General features: G+C 32.7%; 3 protein-coding genes across 5 annotated transcripts; 1 reads left to right on the plus strand and 2 right to left on the minus strand.

The window, feature by feature from the left end:
- The first annotated feature begins 985 nt into the window (after nucleotides 1-985).
- Nucleotides 986-3,476, plus strand: LOC130623364 (60S acidic ribosomal protein P2-like). Of its 2 annotated transcripts, none has more exons than XM_057438839.1 (3): nucleotides 986-1,143; nucleotides 2,205-2,364; nucleotides 3,269-3,476. In XM_057438839.1, exons 2-3 carry the CDS (start codon nucleotides 2,206-2,208, stop codon nucleotides 3,449-3,451), a joined length of 342 nt encoding a protein of 113 aa, XP_057294822.1. In that variant the 5' UTR covers nucleotides 986-1,143; nucleotide 2,205; the 3' UTR covers nucleotides 3,452-3,476. The 2 variants fall into 2 exon arrangements, with proteins under 2 accessions (XP_057294822.1, XP_057294823.1); XM_057438840.1 differs by having other exon boundaries at nucleotides 1,023-1,156.
- A 2,193-nt stretch (nucleotides 3,477-5,669) lies between these two features.
- LOC130623360 (transmembrane protein 180-like) lies at nucleotides 5,670-20,555 on the minus strand. Of its 2 annotated transcripts, none has more exons than XM_057438835.1 (18): nucleotides 20,448-20,555; nucleotides 19,351-19,490; nucleotides 18,440-18,524; nucleotides 17,983-18,056; nucleotides 17,733-17,839; nucleotides 17,585-17,660; nucleotides 17,348-17,408; nucleotides 15,233-15,365; nucleotides 14,908-14,970; nucleotides 14,655-14,683; nucleotides 13,884-13,961; nucleotides 13,504-13,548; nucleotides 12,783-12,860; nucleotides 12,264-12,340; nucleotides 11,971-12,054; nucleotides 11,056-11,164; nucleotides 6,717-6,729; nucleotides 5,670-6,549 (listed from the first exon to the last, which is right to left on the minus strand). In XM_057438835.1, exons 2-18 carry the CDS (start codon nucleotides 19,458-19,460, stop codon nucleotides 6,404-6,406), a joined length of 1,368 nt encoding a protein of 455 aa, XP_057294818.1. In that variant the 5' UTR covers nucleotides 19,461-19,490; nucleotides 20,448-20,555; the 3' UTR covers nucleotides 5,670-6,403. The 2 variants fall into 2 exon arrangements, with proteins under 2 accessions (XP_057294818.1, XP_057294817.1); XM_057438834.1 differs by having other exon boundaries at nucleotides 6,711-6,729; nucleotides 20,448-20,554.
- On the minus strand, nucleotides 8,093-11,014 carry LOC130623361 (uncharacterized). Its single transcript, XM_057438836.1, has 2 exons — nucleotides 9,345-11,014; nucleotides 8,093-8,702 (listed from the first exon to the last, which is right to left on the minus strand). Exons 1-2 carry the CDS (start codon nucleotides 9,757-9,759, stop codon nucleotides 8,209-8,211), a joined length of 909 nt encoding a protein of 302 aa, XP_057294819.1. The 5' UTR covers nucleotides 9,760-11,014; the 3' UTR covers nucleotides 8,093-8,208.
- Nucleotides 20,556-20,722: the final 167 nt, after the last annotated feature.

Here is a 20,722-nt window from a genome sequence, read left to right on the forward strand (position 1 = left end):
CACCAGACAAAGTTTCGCAAAAAAGCCAAAAAATGCGAAATTCATGAAAGTTTCTCTCGCAAAAGTTTCTCTGAATAAGGTAAGCAAACATATTTTTTGGATTGCCTTATCATTAACGACAACTGGGAACTCTCAGGAAAAGTTGATTTGACTTTTTAAGAGCCTGCAGTGTGTCAATATAACAATATTTGCACTTAGCCTTGCTCATACTTTGTTTTACCCAGGACAATTTAGTCCTCATAAAAAGCATTTTTGCCTCAATTATGTGGCGCCGTAGATTAGTAGTTATAGCTAGCTCTCGTACTTTGTGCGGGAGAACCGGGTTCGATTCCTCTTGACGGCGATTTAACGTGGGCAAGTAAATGTTACCATAGCCCTGGGTTAACCCAAGCCATGTGAGGGAAATTGGGGAGATGGCACACTGTGTGGGCCGTTGGATGTTGCCAGGGAGTTGCCTAGTAGAGCACAGGACCTACTAATTGGGTCCGTGTGTAGCTCAAAAGGAGCATTAAATACTCTACAACTCTCCATCTAAGCCATGGCCCCTTCTGGAAATAATAGACAAGGTAAATCCCTCGATATCTGTGAGGCTAGCCATGTAAAATATGCACATACATCTATTTCTATTAAAATTTATTAAAAACAAATTAGGCAATTTGTCAAAGGGAAGGGGCTGCATAACGAAGTCGTTGAACACTGTTTTTTGTTATTTTTTATGCATTTTTTCAAATATATAAAGAGTTGTTATCTAGCTGGGATGAGAGGAGAGGATAGGGCAAGGTTCCAAACAAATTCGATGGCGCAGTTGGCATTGCAGTTGACATTAGGAACAAAACTTTCCATGCTCAATTTTCGGGCAATACTTGAAACCCAAATTCCATTTTTCGGGTATTCCGAATAAGTCTTTAACCACTAAGGTGGAGAGTTACTTTGTCTTGTGTATTCAAACTTTTTTACGAAATTACCTTACTTCTCATAAGGAATAAGTAAGATAAATTAAAGCAGCCTGGACACTAGTAACTGAGCCATACGAATATCTCCCGCATGCAAGTTTCTTTTCCGAAGGTTTACTGACGGTACCGTTCGTCTTTTTTACATTTACCTCTAGCGTGCACACGATTTCGTGTCTCATTCAGACTTAAAGTAAGTTCTTAATGTAAGCATATTGCTTTATGATTTTCAATTATTTTGGCAGATTTTCAATATTTTAAGTTTTTCAATTATTTTGACAGTTATGCACATTGCTATTTCTCTGTGTTGACTATAAAAACAAGCACAGCAAACCTATAACCTTGCTTGAGGTTTGTAATGTATGCCCCTATAGACTTTCATTCCAATAACTTGAGCTGCTGTGTCCATCAAAGCAGGGCAGTAACATAGAAAAGCAGAGTGTTTTTCCTAGTGATCAATTTTTTATGGTAAGCTCTTTTGGTTGTGGCATCTATGTGGCAGGTAAAAAGATGGAAGCGCTGAGTGATTTAAAGTTATCTTGGTTTATTACTTCACATGAAGGTCACCAAAGGTTACCAAATCCTAGCATCTTTTTTTCCTGCTAGAGCCAAAACGCTTACCACTGTTGCGAATTTTTGCACATGCAAAGACATTTTTGTAGGAAGAAAATATTAACAACAGACCACATTAATAAAAAATATTGTTTAAAATTATTGAAATTCGTGAGAAAAAAAGACTTCTTAAACTTCGTTAATAGCCTTTTTATTTTTTGCTTATGAACCTACAAAATAGTGTGAGCATGCCCATTGTTTTTAAAGCACAATGAAAACAACTGTCACATGGAAAAGGGTCAAAACCATCGTTATTATCTAAACAGACTGTACTAACCATGATCTGGCAGTTCTGTGGTGACACTGGCTTAGTGGTTATAACTATCACACTCTGTGCGGGAGACCTGATTCGATTTCCTTTTTGGCAATTCAATATTGCTGAGTGGATGTTGCTATAGCCTTAGGTTAACCCAAGCCATGTGAGGTAAATTAGAGAGATGGCACACTGTTTGGGTAGTTGGATGTTGTACGGAGTTGTCTGGTAGAGTCGCGGACCCTGCGTAGCTCAAAATGTGCATTTAATACCAAAACAGGGTGCTAAACTATGCAGGAAATATTTAAGGTACAAAGAACAAGTGGATATGTTTTTATTAATTTTCCAAGGGCTAACAACTAGTGTAACTATTCAATATTCTTTTTTAGCATGCGTTACGTGGCCGCTTACATGCTTGCTGTTCTTGGTGGTAATGAAACCCCTTGTGAAGCTGATATAAAAAACATCCTCGAAAGTGTTGGTGTCGGTTATGATGCTGAACGTGCAGCAACACTTGTCGCACAGCTTAAAGGAAAATCACTTAGTGAGGTAAACCATTAAAAATAGTGTATGACAAAATTTATTAGTTTTAGCCTTACTTAGAAAAGTTTGAGGCTTCCTTGATACCTTGATATACACTTAACCCTTTTTACTCCCCCGTGATATTTGGTGGCCTTCACGTTACTATTAGCTTCACTATGGTGTTGGTCCCCAGCCATTGAAATACAGCTATATGTAAGGGAGCGTTCACATATTACGTAATCAATTTTTGGCCTATTTTCTACTCCTCCCCTATGTAATCAGTTCTAATCATTTAGTTGTCCCCCTCCCAGAATTACGTCATCATCTACTTAACCCCCTCCCCCCCCCAAAAAAAAAAAATCAGTAAATTATTACGAATATTTACAGTTTTATATTTTACTTTTGTATTTTGCAGGCAAGATATAGAATGTGGCGAATACAAACGCTTTAGCTGATATTTTTCACACTCATGATAAAATATGCTGTTAATTTTTTTTGATTTGCTTATGTCATCAAACTGCTTGACCCCTCCCCCTCCCCCATAATCAAGCGAAAGCAATTTCGATGACCCCCCCTCCCTCCTACTTGACTACGTAATATGTGAACGCTCCCTAACCGGTTATATATTTATTATACCACTGTAATTTCAACTTTTTCTACGGCAAATAAATGACATTTGGAAATGAATTTTAAGCCCAGTCTTTACGAAAACTTTAAGGTTTTTAATTTAAAACTGCAGTGAAATTTTGTATTTACTATTTTGTATTTACTAAGGAGGGGGAGGGGGTAAATAGTGTTTGTATTAAAAAACCGTGTCATAATTAAATTTATTTTGCTTTTTTGATCAACGTAAGATGACACAACAATGATTTGATTCTGCTGAAAACCTTTTCAAAATAATATTATTACTTGTACATTCCTTGATATTTAGTTGATCGAAGAAGGCAGCAAAAAAATGGCTAGCATGCCAGCCGGTGGTGGTGGTGGTGGTGCTCCTGCTGCAGGTGGAGCAGCTGCTGGCGGTGGTGCAGCCCAAGAGGAGAAGAAAGAAGAAAAGAAACAGGAATCTGAAGAGGAATCTGACGATGATATGGGATTCGGATTATTTGATTAAAACATAAAAAAGATGTTTATCAAAAGTAGTTAGTTTTGCCTTAAGTAAAGGCCACACCTAAGTAACCTAAAATGTGAACCCAAAATATTGATAAAATATGTCTCCTTAAATTATCCATTATTAAATCTATTTTTTTTAAGTATCACCGCATTTTAAAATAAGCAGCTGCTCCGGCATTCAAAAAGACTTGATTATTCTATTAGAAACTTAATATTTACTCCTAAAATTTTTGCAAAACCTGTGTGGAATAGTGTTTATATGTTCTTATTTTTTTTTTTCTAAAATCTGACACCAAAACCAATGGCTGTGTGCTAATTGTTGAAGTCATTGGGTTGCAACGCGCTAAAAAAAATAAATATCGAAAAAATGTAGATGGCAAAATATAAATTCGGTAGAAAAGGTAGTTCGTACAAAATCCAGTCACTAAGCCAAAATGATACAAATATCTTGCCGTCCCGATATTAAAAGGGGCAACAGGTACTTGGTACGAGGTAGTTTTTGCCTAGCTTTTTCGCTAATGCACCATAAGTTTATTAATTTCCTGCTTACTAGCGCGATACAGAAAGTAATTCGCGCGAAGATTAATTTTCGCGAGTCCATGAGGTTTTTTCCCTTTGTGCCATCTGATGTGGGTTTTTCCGAAACTACTGCATATTAAATGCGACTACTACATTCTAAACAATCCTTCGAATGCCTGCGCATAGACAAAAGTGGAACATCGCTTTTTTCTAACTGATTGTAGTAATTTACGACAATTTTAGTTTAGGTCTTGTAGCCTTTATTTGAACCTACTGCTACCTACAACTTTCTGTAATTCTGAAGTCATTAACCACTTTAGGAGACCCTTCTTTCGTTGACGTCATCAGAAACAATTAACTTTTGTTAGAACAAATTTTGACAATTTTCTTCAGATCCAAATATCCCAACTCCAAATTCATATTTTTCACAATCGTCTGGTAAAATCCAAAAAAAGGAAATTGTGTTCGGTACGTGTCATTAGTGCAATAACATGAACTATTTTCTTGGTCCTTGAAAGATATAAATCGGAGTGTCCTGTTTTGGTATAAAATATAATTCAAAATAGTATATGATATTCAACGGGTTGTTTCCACTTAAGAATAACTAAAGAGACGTCGTGTTGAAAACTTGTCTTTCTGAAATTTCGACGGCGTTATATCTGTGGATGAAATCTGACGTTTGGGAGATAATAATACGCACCCTGTCTACGCCTTTACAAATTATATTAGAGATGTTTTTCGATTGGGTGTCTCTGGAGAAAGGGATGTTGTGTGGTAGGATGACCTAAAAAATAGGGGCTTCATCAAACGCACAGACCTTGCTTCTTACAGACCCAGCTCGTGACATTAACCCATGATTAAATCAAACCACCCGACCTGGCATTAGCGGTCGGGCATTATTAAGTGTCTGTTTATAAAAAAGGTTGCCTCTATATAATTCTTTCTCGATTTGTTTGTTGGCCATGCTTAAAAGATTTGGTAAGTGACCGATAACAAACCATGTGCGATGATTAGCGAGGTGAATAAGGAAAGGGAAAAAAGTATTTTCTCATTGCTAAAGAAGTCATTTTTGTGGTTCCGATTGACATCCATTTTGAACTCCATAGTTAATTTTAATTTTTGAACAGCATATTATTCGTTGTTTTGTTTTTTGGCATCGACGCAAACAATTTAAAGGGAAATTATTTACATAAAAAATTTTATTTCGAAAACGAGCATGATAGATATTACAAAATTGACTTTGTTGATTTTAATTTTCAACCGTTTTTGAGAAGATGACCTTATTTTCATAAACAAAATTAAGATTAAAAATTTTTTCATATTTTATTACAGAAATTGAGAATACCGTAAATGACTGATTAAGAGCATCTGTCGTATGAGCGCACCGGAGGTAGGGAAAAATTGACAACGCATTAATATGTACAAAAACATAGTTAACCATTATTAGAAAAAAATTATGTGTAGGCAGCTTTATTTTTTTAAATCCAGTCTAAATTTAAATTATTTAACTATTCACCAAATCAAACCCAAAAAAGTTTACCCTAAAATACATACGCGAAGAAAACCTTTAAATCAAATCTCAGATATGCGCATCGGTCTAACCGGACTAAGGCTTCGCCGTCAATTAGATTTCATGTAACGCATGTTGACATTTGAAAGGAGGTATAACTTTTACAATGAGAATAAAATATTACAGCACATCTTCACAATTTTTTTATTCAAATAATAGTAAATACAGTTAAAAAGTTATAATTTTTTTTTTAACACATGAATAAAATCGTGATAAAATACACGCCCTTTCAGAATACCAAAATTTTAACCAGGTTGGACATTATTCTTGTTCCTCCATTGTTCTAAACAACGGACTTATTGTTTTAACCTAAAATCCCAGTCTGATATTTTTATAAAGTATATTCTTACAAGAAAAAGTGTACAGTGTCTCATATTACATCTCAAAGTTTTGTTACCCCAAACTGCTATTTATTTATGATAGCTAAATTTTACATTTTTATTTTCGTTTTTTAATATAAAATATTTCCTACTTTTAAAAGAAATTTTATAAATTAGCGATAAGGTGCGTCATAAAAAATTCGAATCCTGGCGAAATCGAAAAACGCGCAATGTCATTCAAATTGATGTTAACGTGAGTAAGGGAGTGGTGAGTGACTGTAAAAAAATTAAAAACGCTAACAAAACTATACAAGATTGTATGTTCGCATAAACATATCCCAGCCTTTTTTTAAATCTTCGTTTGATTACAGAAATAGAAGAAATTCTTTATAATGCGGAAATTTTACCTCTATCGAAAGTTTCTCTAAATCACGTGACTATTATATCTCGCACTTGCTTTGTTCAAAGACTACGCATCGAAATTTTAAAAACTCAATACTGTCTCACACAAATATGAGAACTGTTTCGAAAACATTCAAAAAATTCATAGCGATATTAATTTCTCTTTTTTTACTTCCACTCTACCAATACCAAGGGTGAACATTCTCCAGCATAGTATCTGTAAGCAACCCACCATGATTGGTAAGCCGACCAGGAGTGAGAACACAACATCTTTTAATGGCTGATTATCTGAGAAACAAGATACAGTTACAAGGAGCCTAACCCAGCGGATACTTTAGCTAACACGCGCACTTCACTATTTGATATTTAAAATAGGGTAGGAACAGCTTTTTTACAGACATTGACGCTAAAGTAAAAACAAACGAGTTATTACACATAACATAACATACCTTTACCTTTTTGACGCGTCTAAAAATAAAAAAGTAAAACACATTGGTTGGTTTACACCATAAAAATATCTGTGGACAAACAAACACGTTTATGTAAACGAAAAATAAGATTTCGACTACTTTTTAACTAAACCATTCACACTAATACAAAAATGATGATACTTCTACGATAGACTGGAATAATTTTTAAAAAGGGATAATTTCAATGATTTCCATTTGTCTGTAAAACTTCTTAAGATACGTCAATTATTTTAAATTATACATTTATAAAACTATAAAATATTTATTCTTTACCGCTGACGACATAAAACTATAGGCTGCAAGAAAATAAATATTATCAACCGAAAATAGAACTTCGAAAATTCTTTTTTTTACTTTACGTAAAAGAATTGGTCAATAAACACCGTGGTTAATATCATATACGATGCTTTAATCGAAAGTTTACTGCTAAAGGGACTGTTTTAACTAAATATAAACAATGTTTTTTTTTTATATTTCTGAGTTTTCGTTCTCGAGATATTCAAGGTCTATTCAGTAAATTATTAACTTGTGTGACGCAAGTCTGCAGGGATGTAAACAAACGCATTCTGAATAAACAAAGTAAGGGAATGCTAAACGAAGAAACTGTCTTTTGGGATTCTCTGTGTTTCGCAGAAAAAAAAACACAATGTTTCACTGTTATAAATATAGTTTTAAACATGAGTTAATACTTGAAAAATATATATGTATTACGTGTATTCGCGTATTATGAAATTCTTCTTGCTATTTTTCTATTACAGAACATCTTGAGTGACAACAAGGGCTTCATATAATTTGCTAGTTTTGAAAATAAAACTTTACATGACAATGCGAACTAAAGTGTACTGGGAGTGATTTTTGTGAAAGCTCCTAGGTGAAAGCAAAGCAAAACAAAAACAGTCTCAAAGTTTTATTTTTTTACCTAATTTCGTATGTTGTTAAATTCTTATAAATTATTCCAAGGATTTAATAAATAGGATGTTGTTCTACTGAAATTTAGCTTGTCTTCTTCATCGCTCACATTTAGCGATAAATTTAAATCACTCTGAGAAGACGAAAAAGTGAGTGAATCTTCATCTATCGTCTTACAAATCCTGTTGAGCTATGCGCGCAGTGTGACGTCCCAAATCCACAAAATATGTACGAACCAAGTTGACTTTTGTTCGATAATGGCGACTGTTAATATAATTATTGTTTTGAAGGGACAAAATTTGCACATGACAAACTTGCGCCATTTTGTTTTCGTGATATGTAAGAATGTTTTTATTACATACAAACATATATGTCAGCTTTTTCTTTCACCAATGCAGTAGCTCTGATTCGAGCAAAACTCGATTTACACGAAGAAACGAGAACAAATTACATAGCTATGAAGAAGTATATTTTTAGACTATGCTAAACATTTTTCTATCACAGAGAATTGTTGTATAGAAAGTACTTCGAAATGACACAACTAACAAACATCACCGACAAACAGTTTTCAAGGTAAAAAAGGTTGTGCATTTTTTTTCAAATTACTTTCATTGTCACTCTGCAACTTTTCTTGTTTAGTCACTTTCTTCTTTACATCATGCACATCTTTTGTCAATTCTAATCTCAGTTCGCCAATCTCTCTACGCATTCGCACAACTTGTTTTCTCACAATCTCGATTTTCAAGCTTTGAATTTCGTCTCTCATTCGGTTGCTGTATTTACGTATAGTTTGTTCCACCTCTTTATTCTTCTGCTCCATGTAAGAATTTGTGTTAAACTCGATAAGTTGGATATGCATATGTAATTGGGAGAGCATGATCTCCAATTCTTCTTCTTTTGTTAATTCCTTTTTAGGAGCTGCTTCATCACTCTCCTTTGTTTGGTTCTCTTCTCCCCCACTTATGCCAGCAAATTCTTTATCTTTGTTTTCTTGCGCTGCTCCATCCTCTAGCTTTTGTTGTTCCTCTTGTTGCAATTCTTTTTCAGATTTGATTTTATCACCTGCGAAAAAGAACATTTGAATTCGAAAAAAGAAAAACAAGCGTGCCGGATTATCTGATACTCAGAGAGAACCCATTATTGTATTCTTACAAACAAGGCTGTCCGGCAAGTTTGTTTTTTATGGTTTTTTAAAAAAAATGATTAACATGAAACATGGCCAACACAATGGCTTGTTAAAAGCTTACCTCCAGCACATTTAAAAAAGTTTATTTAATATCAAAGAGCTTAAAAAGTTGTTTATGCATATTTTTTATGCTTTTTTAAAAATATTTATTGGTTTCTGAGATATAAGGATTAAAAGTATAGCTAATTATGACATCATCGATAAGATGCTCAGAAAAAAATGCTTGTATAAAGAAAAAGTCAGGGTAACAAGTATTAATATTCACGCCTTGATCAACCCTGAAAACAGCGCCTCCTTGTCATGATATCATGTATTAATTAGCATAATTATCAACCCTTCTAAGTCAAAAATCTTCGGAACCGATCCTGAATTTTCAAAAAAATAAAAACATTTGTTGACAACCCTTTAAGCACTTTCAGATGAAGCCAACATATTTTTTACAGGAGGTAAGTTTTAACATTCACGTCCACAAAGGAAATAGGAAGATAAAAAAAAAGTTTTGTGGCACGAAACCTTACCGTTTCTGTCGCGGTATTTTCGTTTTCGCTGAGGTATTCCAGCTCGATTAAATTCTTTCCATTGTCTCATTAAATGTTCATAACATGGGTAACAAATTTTCACTCTTGCTGACCGACTAGACGGAATACTAGGCACGTGATCCAAAAAGGGGAAATAGACCTCCGTACTAATCGGTTTCGTATATATGCGCTTGATTCGTTCATCTAATAGATCACGACAAACGGGACAAACCGGAAATGTCTGTTGTCTTTTCTCTAATAGTCTCTTTCGAGGCGACTTCTTGTTTTTCTTGGTTTTCTTCGTTGTGGAAAGTTGGGCTGTATCATCAGAGGAATAATCAGTCGAATCCAGAAACATCACTTTCCTATTATCGTCTGAATCCTTTTTCTTGATAATGACAGAAAACTCAGCCATGGGTACTGAAAACTTCACGATTATGTTGTTTTAAAAAATCCCAACAAGTTCGTCACAGTTTTTGTCTGTTTTCCTAATTTTCAAACTCAATCTTCGTAACTGATTTTTATACACCGTCAAGTAAGAACTATGAAACCAACTTAAACAGTCTTGACAATAATTTTTTACTTCACTACAGTACCAAAATTATCAATAAATAAATACAGCTTTCAACGAGTAAACTAAAATGGAGAACTCAGTGTATATACATCATCTATCTTCACTTCCACCTCGACCAGCAGCTTGTCACAAAATCTAGTTGGGATATCTTTATTTATATATATACTGTTGGATACTTCAATGATTTATTCAATGAAAGTCATGGCAACAAAAAAAATTAAAAAAGAAAATATTTTGATATAAATATTTGAAAGCAGTGATGCGTCATAATTAAAATCGGCAAAAAAATTAGCTCATTAATTATAAAAAATAATTTCAAACGAAACCAGCATGTTGATTGGCTCTGCTTTTGAAGGGAACCAATCACTGACCTTGGCTTTTAAAGAAAACAAAAAAATGAGAAAGTCGCCCGAAAATTAAAACAACATTAACAAAGAAAAAAAAATTAAAAATAGAAGCAGAGACACCAAAAAGACACTCTTTTTAGTCACATTTGAGGAGATATGAAGATGTTCGATTAAATTTTTCAAGCCTTTTTGAGATGACGGTATTTCCAGAGAAGATTTGAGGAGATTTTCACATTTTTACAGAGAAATAAGAAGATTTATGGAGAATTGAAAAGTAATGCCACGAGTGAAGAGCAGAGTATTTGTTTACCAACGTAGCCTTTCTATACTTTCTGTAAAAGGAAAATTGAAGAGATTTGAGAAGAAGGTTGTTAAAAATTCCATTTTAAAGGGAAATTGAAGAAGTTTTGAAGAGACTTTTCAAAATTGAGGAGAATTGCGAAGTTTGAAGAAGGCTTTATGTCTTAAAAATATTAATCTTACTACGAATCCAATAAATCGGAAAAAAATCGGAAACTGGATAACTTAAAAATATTGTTCAAATCTTGTTGTTCAAAACAAGATGATTGGAAGACATAACGCTGTGGAAAATAGCCTAATGCAACGCGCCCTTCTCGCTCGCGAAGGTTCCGAGGACATTATGAGACCAGTAAAAAAAACTTTTGAGAAGTTCTAACTATAAAAAATCAGCTTTCAAAAATAAACCGTTTATAACAGTTTCACGTTAAAAGTTAACATTTATGTGAAAGTAAATCAATAAAATAAAACGTATCATTTCTAAGATGCTTACCTGGTATCCATATTGATTTAATACGTAAATTACAAACATCGGCGAAACGGATTGCGCAGGTTTTGTAATTAAAGCATTTAGTCCAAATATCATAGAAGACACTGGATGACTGAAAAAACAATGGGCATCGTCACGTGACCTGATGGCGCGAAAGTTAAAAATCAAAAATGGCGGCCTACTGTAAACAGAGCAAAAAACGAAAAGAAAGTGAGTGAGAATAAAAACAGTCAAATGGATACAAAATATATTTACGATAGGTGAATTTATACATAAATTGAATGTTAGCCGTTGATACAGAAATTTTTGCTGCAAAATTATACTTCACATACGAATTTTTATCGATAAATAGTTATTATCTCTTTCTTTGTTTTCATGTTGCGTGGTTACCCCACCTGTTTTGTTTTTGGCAGGGATTGCCATTAGGGTTATTTTTGTCGTGGGTAACGTGAATTGTTGCAACAAAGGTAGATGTGGTCATTTCCCAGAAAAAACCCAGCTGAGTCATTTTTTGTCCAGCCTTTAAGTAACTGTATATTACTGTTAAAGATTCTGAAAATAGGAAGCTAAGCAAGCACTTATAAGAATATTTTTTTAAGTACTTGCGATTTTCAAAATTTATTCTCTTCCAATTTATCCTCTTCTACTCTGCTGATTGGACGCAGGAGAAAAAAAATATTTAAAACTGATTGGATGCATGAGAAAGGCAACGTGTTATTGGTTTTTTACTTACTCGGCCAGAAGCTGATTGGACGCAGGAAAAAGGTAACCCGTAAAACTTATTGGACGCAGAATAGAGGTAACGTGTAATAACACGTTGTTTTCCTACTATACTAAGAACTGGTTGGACGCAGAAGAAAGGAACGCCTAAAACTGACTGGATGCATAGGAAAGGTAATGTTTTATTTGTTGTTTTACCTTCGATTGTTCTTTTTTTGATCATCATCTATGATATCCGACACAGATAAATTAAACAAACCAAACGTAGCACCAACAAATGTACTAAAACAAAAAACAAAAGATTCTTACATTTTCTAAAACTTTAGAAAGTTGAATCAACAAGAAAAATATTGATTATCTTAATAAAGAATTTATTCCTTATTTTTTAACATTTCTGACTATACAAATAAAAACACATCTATAGAATTAACGTCCATTTGAGATTTGTAATTTAATATTCTCCATGAAAATAATAAGAAAGAATTCTTCACCTTTCAAGAATCATAAAAACCGCAACAACGAGTGGATATTCATAACCAATTAAAAACAGCATAATCCCCATTACAATCTAAAAAAAATTAAGGCCTTTTTTAAAGCAAAAATAAACATAACAAAGAACTCTTCCTTTGAACGGCGGACATTATTTTCAGGTGACTACATGTAAATAAACATTGGAAGCAGAAACACATAATATTTTTGTCTGCTACTCCTTTTCTCAATTATTAATTTAAAGCAGAGGTTACAAGTAAGAGTATTCATGAAGAGTATTGCTGCTCACAAATATTTTTTACCGTTAACTATTGTTGAATACCTTTGCAGAGCGAATTAATTCAAACTTGTTTGGAAAAAATATTTAAGCAACAATGCATGGAGAATCATACAAGAATATCGAAATAATTAGGAAATGACTAATATTCTTGATTATTCGTAATTCCCCATTGAGCTACTAAAAACAGGAATATTATTTTGTGAAGAAAAAAAGGAAACAATGCTGTAAACTTTAGACTTACTTTAATAATAAACGAACAGTTTATAAGCCAGTGCGATCCATAATTCTTTATGAATGGTTGAATTATTAACACTGTAAGCTAATAGAGAGAAACCTTGTTGTATTAGTGTAACAGTTAGACAAACGGAAGTCATACATATGACAGACTTACTATTTAGAGGTAGAACAATTTGTGTTGAAAAACTTCTTTGAAATCGTGTTGATTACCTTTAGCAGACTTGTAGAATTTACACTAAAATGTTTAATTTGCTACACTTCTGCGAATGACCCCTCCCCCTGAGAGCTCGCTTTAGAATCCAAAAAAGTTTTGTATATGTTTTCCAAAAAACTCTCCTGTACCTTATGAATCAGGGAGAAAAATAATAACCAATGATTTATTTTACGTCAGCTTAAAAAACTTGTTTATTGCAATTGTCCTTGCAAGTGTATTTTGCAGATCCGATTAATAAAATTAATTTCATACGTAAATTTTTAATATATTACTTATTAACACTGGATTCAGCTTTTTTTAAAAGTACATTCTCTTAATTAAATAAAGAATATTTTGAACCCTTTAACTGGCCTTAAAAATCCCCAAGTAACTCAATTATATGCACATTTTAAGTTTTTTCGCCATTTTTTAAAACAAAAAAATGTCACACTATTTTTAGAACTGATCTGCAATGTGCAAAAAAATGGACTAATTTGGTGGAAAGTTAGCAATCAGTAATGATAATACCTACCGGTGGTAATATAAATGCAGAACCAGCTGCAATACTTTGCACAACCTATGCATTAAATAAAATAACTTTAATAAAGATGATAAACCTACTGCTTACAAAATTGACTCATATAAATTTTTTCATTAATTCTACGGTGTAAGTCTAAACTGCATTCATCTAACCAAACTATAACCAGTTGGTGCTTATTAATAATTTTGCCGGTTCACTTGTCCTTTATAAACAGCGTTTCATGTTCTCGCTACTTACTGTACTATTTTGCGCAGAGACAGACAGACAGCAGCTATTATAAAGACCAGTAGCATGCCACTTTTCTTCGGACAGACAGACAGAATATCTCTATTCTTAAAGAGATTGACAACAATTAATTAAAATTTACTTACGGAAGGTAACGCGTTAACACCAATAAGCAGCTCACGAAATATGCTGAAAAAGTTGGCACATGACGTCACATGAAACACCTAGGTAAAATGTTTGATATTTTTTAATAAATAAATAAAAGCTAAAACTTTAAGCTGAAACATTAAGCTGAAATATTGTATATTAAAATCCAAACATTAATGTGTTTTTTCAAAATTGTCAATGACATTGAATCTAAATTTGTCTCAATTCTGTTGGACTTCAACCTTAAATACTTCACCAAAATCAATGGATTTCAACAAGAAATTTAGATATAGTATCCAAAAGATACAATTTTTCTGCCACCTTTGATATGGCAATATTCAATACTCTGAAAAATTCTTATCAATTCTCTAAGGTATGATTAGTTAATAAGAGAAAAGTATACCCCTAAACAAATGAAATGTGATACGGTTAATTAATTAAGCTCGACTCATACAAAGTGTCCAATTTAATTCTACTTAACACGAAAAAACAACCAAAACAAATTTTACCAGAATCAACATTAGGGTTTCTTTCCAATAAGATTTAGTCTTATACAGATTTTTTCGTTTTTGTGTCATAAAATCTGATGATTTGTTTTCTTAACTACTTACTTGTGCTGGCTTCCCTATCAGAGTCTCTTTTCTTAAAAATTATTTTATTAGCATCTGCTGTTGAATTCTCTTGCAATTATCAGTCAAACTGCAAATAAACATTCGTATAAAACAGCATTAACAAATGACTATAACACTGAAAAAATGAAGATTATTTACCTGAAGAAAATTCATAATGACAAAGGAAACTAAAAAAAGAAAAAGATTTTGTTACATAGAAGACACACAAAACCATGTGGAAATTTAAAATACTGAATGAAAACAACTGTAAATTAAAAACAAAATCTTGAATTCTTGCCACTAAAGTGATTTTTCAAAAAAACAAACAATAAGTTTCCATGAGGCATATTTGTAATATAATCACATTCTACAAGCTATCGCGTTTTGAAAAAAAAATAACAAGCATGCTTACGAAAGTTTCTATTTTTTAATATTTGGAAGGATGTCTTGAATGCTGTACTCCAGCTACTGTCACCTAAAGACATTAAAGAACCCTGTACAACAATGTCTTTAAATTATTATAATTTTGGAGACATGTGCAAGAAATTTATTTTTAGACCACCTCCCAAAAACAGCTGCCCACAACTTCAAATTTAAAAAATCCAATTTACCCTTTAAAAGGAAAAATATTGAATGGTAAGCAAAACTATTTTATTAAGAAATTTATTCAAATTTAAATTAATTTTAAAGAGATTTTGAACAGTCAAAAAACTAGTTGCATCACAAAATTTATTTACCTTCATCGTGTGCTTTGTCTGCTTGGTGTCTATCAACACTCACAACAACATTTTTTCCTGAGTAAGTTAGTAACATCCAGCTTGCAATTGCAATAAACACACAGGTAATTTGCAAGCCTTTAATGTCATCCATCTATGGCATGAATATAGTTTAAGGGTTTTCATAAATAAGCTTCATAAATAAAGGACTACAGAAGGAGTGCCCAACCTTTTAAGGTAGGCAAAATATCAACAGAAACATACAAAAACATTATTTTCGTAAGTTTAAAACTTAAAAACAGGTTATACAGCTGCTAAAATGTGAAATGTAGTATTTTTTAAAAACCATAAAAACCTTAATTTTCCAAATATGAATGTTAAAACAACGTACACAATTTTTTATCTTAGATAAACAGCACTAATGACAGCTTATTGTGAATAAAGATACACAAACTACACATGCTTCAGTTTAAGACAAAGAGCAAGTTAATTTTCCAGTAGATTTCCAAGAGAAATGCTGATATTTTTAAAAAACTTTCAGGGTGTATAAAAAAACATAGGATTTTAGAAGGTTTTTAAATTTCTTTTTACTACTGCATTATTACTGCATCAGCATCTTGTCAAAAAGTTTTCTGATAAAAAGCATTATTCTCAGTTATTGAAAATAACCAAGCTGGAAAATTCAAACTCAGTTAGATTTTCTGATAACAAGGAGATTATTGAAGATATTACTTCGCTTTGTCTGTTCAGTATTCATATTACTGTGGAAAGTTTATCATTTCTTGAACATGATAGTTTAGCAGGCAACGTTTCGGGAGATCCCTCTCCCATCATCGGGCAAAGCAAAATGATGTTGTACATGTATTTATATAATTGCAGAGGATCGAAATTCATAAAAATTAACCAATCAGAAACAAGCTGATAATTACAGTTAATTACGGTAATTAACATTTTTTGACCTAGATGTAGGTAACTACTTCTTCTGTAGGGCTGGTAACCAAATCTCAGGAAGTTGAGACGAGATGCTGTTTATGTGTTTGTTACGTGCTACACTTGTGATGGTTTCTTTAATCTTCCTGGCCGTTGTTCTGGATTCTCTGTCAATGATTTTCTTCTCATCCCAATAAAACTGATGACTTCTGCTCCAGCTTCTGCTCCAACATCAGAGGAATTTATCGCATCAGCATTCCTACCGCTTGTACCAGGTACTAGCAAGATTCTTCGTCAAGTTTTAAGGCAACACAAGATCAAATGCATTCATAATTCTAAAGAAACCCTAAGAAGCACTTAGTCTAAACCATCATCATTTTCATCATTCTCGGCTTAACGTCCGTTTTCCATGCTAGCATGGGTTGGACAGGGTATATTAATGACCCTCTTCCAATCTGATCTAGACTGTGTTAGATCTAAACTGAACTTCCTCTGTATCAAGTATGTCCTTATAACCTCCTGCCAAGTCTTTCTCGGTCTGCCTCTGGGCTTTGCCCCAGGAACTATCAAGTCTCTACACTTTCTTACCCAATTATCCTCCTCCATTCTTTCCAAGTGCCCCAGCCAATTCAATCTTCTTCTCTGGATAACATCTTTAATTCTACATATACTTAGCCTGCTTCTTAAAAACCAAAAGACAAAATAAACCTGGGAAAACAATGCAATGTTGTTTACGAAATAGGCGAAACAAAAAGAAAATTTAAGCAACGAGTACAAGAACATATGCGCGCAGTGAGAAACGGAGATGTGCACAAAAACGAAATTGCAGTGATGGGAGAAGGATCTCCCGAAACGTCACCTGCTAAACTATCATGTTCAAGAAATGATAAACTTTCCAAAGTAACAAGGAGATTGTTTTGTTTTTTTGGAGAAAATGATCAATTTTGATTCTAGGTGGGCCTTGATTCCCCCAAGTGGGAGACATGTAATTTTATTTAACTGTTTTTATTATTATATTCATTCATTCATTTATATATAAAAAGTTATAAGTGCATTGACTTTAACAATCTTAATAAAAACGTCTTTAATGTCAAAATAGAAACCTCTTAAATACATGTCAATAAACAAACAAACAAACAAACAAAAAACAAATGATTATATTTGAAGTTATTGAACAACAGGTAAATCTAACAGTTATGCACCCACGTGATTTGAAGAAATTTCAGCAACCAACACAGCAGATGATCCAAAGATTGAAGCAACTTGACTAAATAAGAGGGTAAAAAAGAGAAACATAATAAAATACCACACTAATTGTAGAGAGAGCTTGATTAACACTAAGGTTTATAGGAGGATTGTTATTTTCTTAAAATAAGAACAATTCCACCTTCCAATGTTAATGTAGCTTGACATCACTAAGATTTAAAAATTAGGGTTTATTACCTATATTTCAGCATTGATTGCCTTTCATGGTGCTGAGTAGAAATCTCTGCAAAAAGACTGCACTGGGCCAGCAGCACTAGAACGTTAAAACAAAAAAACTTGACAGAGAACAACAACTTAAGCAACAATTACCAAAAATTGAACTTACCAAATGTAAAAAGACAATCATAAATAGACAAGCATACCAAAAGATGAACACCAGCTAGCCAGGGTGGTGATGTTTCATCTACCCAACCAAACCATGGTAACAAGAAACTAAATAAAAACAACAACTTTTGAAAAACGTTCTAAATAACATTTTATTTTACATCAACTACATAAAGGCACTATTGTAAGGGCTGACCCAAAAAATATCACAGCTATATGCAATGTAAGAAAACTGAGTGGTGGTTACTTACCTTAAAGCAAAAAAAGGAGCTCCATATAAAATGTTTAATTGTCTGTGTTTTAAACAATCTAAGCTGGAATAGTCCTAAATATAAAAAACATAATATATAAAAATAAATGTAATTATTTATAGAAATACACAGAGAAAATAATGCACCCACAACAATATTCCCTAAGAACATTTTGATCAAAGCAAGTTACAATTTAAGTGAAAAAAAAATTCTTAAACTATCATTATCCACTTAAGTATATAATACTTCAATTTTATGCACAAGTGAGAGATTTTATTAGATTGGTGAGCATTGTATATGTTAAGAAAGAAAAACAAGCATGAGCATTCATTGCAGAGCTATACATCTTCCATAGTTGTGAACATGCTTTACTAATTCTGAAACCTTGTTATAGATTAAAAATATTTTCATAAAATAAATATATAACTTACATTTTTACTAGAAAAATAAAACATACCTGAAAATATCCAAACAGGGGGTCATTGATAGCATTCCATATCATGTAAATAAATTGCGCTGTGTTAAACCAATATGTAGATATTCTAGATAAAAACAAAAACATTGTATTTATATAACTTATTTTGTCATGACAAGCAACTTGTTTGTTTTTTAATTTACAGCATATAATCACAAAGTGCACGTCTCCACACACATCTGAAATCGTTTTACGCATGCTGTTCTTATAAATTTAAACCTTTTTGTTTTCTGAAATGTATTTGTTAATTTATTATCATTGATCAATAGTGAGCTTAAATTAAAAAACATTAGCACCATTTTTTTCTTAATTTTATAATTTTCATCTTGTCTAGAGGCAAATACCAATTTCTTTCATGAAATCTGACTTTTATGCAATCTATAAGCTCACACAATCCTAAAAAGAAAGCACACTGTGATCTAATATGCAACACGATAGAAATGAAAGTCATGTTTTGTTAGCATCGGTCACTTACACTGTCTATACACAAGTTTTACCAATGCACTTTGTTACTAATAACCTGTCTTTAAATAATATCATTTTATTATCATTTTGCTGCTAATTATATTATATTTCATGGGTCATCATCATCATCATCATCATTCTCGGCTTAACGTCCGTTTTCCACAAGTGTCGTAGCAGCAAAAAGGCTACTTAACACGATGTCTGATATGACACACAAAAATAAATGTATTATATATTAGAAGTTATTATTGAGTTAAAAAAACAACACGTCTGGATCGCAAAATCAATATTTAGTGCACACATGGATTACTTATTGAGAAAACAACAAATCTGAACAAAAAAATGATTTATTTGATATTTTTATTTTTTTAAGTCTTCGGTAAAGGATCCATTAGGTAAGTAAGATTGCATTAGTCTTTTAAACTCACCTATAGTAGTTAACGAACAGCTTCACATAATAAAACTGAAACACTGAATTCATAAGGGTAGCTGCCATTGTAGTAGCTGCGTAAGCCACAGCATTTTTGTTCCATACCATTGTATTGTTTCTTTTTACACATTGGGGGTACTAAAAGTAAAAAAATAAATAAAATACTTCCTACAAAAATTTAACTTGTCTTTCTAAAAACAATTTGCAAAGATGCAAACTGGTAATTTAAAACTGTTGTAAAAAAACAAGGCACATAGTTTGTGAATTACAGTACTGCTGCCTAACATCATGGTCCTGTATTATGCGCATCACCCATCATTCATGATCCATCACAAGTGCCACAATTAAAAAATATTATTCATAGTACCACCATATTTTTTTCTGGAACAATAAGAAAACAACCCTACGAAGCCTAATAATTGCCATATTTTGTTCAAAAAAGCAAAAAACCATGCTGTAGAAACCTAAAAACTGACTAAAACAGCATAGCTTAAAAATTGCCATATTTTCTTTTAAATTATGTTTAATTAAGGTTGCTACTGTGAAGGTTTGACCACGAAAAGTCCACTTTGTACCCCATCGGAGAGCAACGAAGAAGAACAATTTGACTGCAAGAATAAGTATAACTCTTATTACTTTGTGAGTTAGCAGTTTAAATAGGTATTTAAACTGCTAACTCACAAAATAATAAGCTATGATTTTAAGATGTTTTTCACAATTGTACATTATTAAATATAAATAAATAAATAAATTGACTGATTGGTAATCTCAGCCTCAAGTTAAAGAAAAACATTGATATATTGAAGAAGAACTACTTTGTTTATCACTAACATACTGCCAAGCAGTGAGCGGGATTCGATCCGCGGTTCCCAGAACTGGGAGCCGCAGGCTAACCCACTACACTACGTGCAGCAATTTGTTAGTGATGATCTCACATAGTTTAGCTATCTGGATGGTGTGTAAAACATTGATTGGTTTAAAAAAGGAAGTGTTTATAGTGCTGAAAAACAAACAATATGGTCTATGATGGATCGGTACTTAGTGGATTTTTCTTTGGCTTCATGTTTGACATTACAACCAAGTCTGTAAGGTTACCTTGGTGGAGAAGGAATAAACTTGCTTTGCTTGTAAATTTTACGTAACTCCGCTACCATTTTCCAGAATAGTATACCTGGTCACACTTATTTTTTACAGAACGTGTGTATACAATATGGTTTATGTGACCATAACTATCAAATCTAATGAACGAAACATCACAAATACGATATGCTGCCTTTGGCACACCAAATAAAATAATATTTATAACAAGAAAAAAAACTTTTTATGGGGGTATAAATTAAAATATTTAAAATAATTTCTTCCCGTAAGGG

Source organism: Hydractinia symbiolongicarpus, chromosome 13 (genome assembly GCF_029227915.1).
Source record: "Hydractinia symbiolongicarpus strain clone_291-10 chromosome 13, HSymV2.1, whole genome shotgun sequence".
In the NCBI taxonomy this organism is placed as follows: domain Eukaryota; kingdom Metazoa; phylum Cnidaria; class Hydrozoa; order Anthoathecata; family Hydractiniidae; genus Hydractinia; species Hydractinia symbiolongicarpus.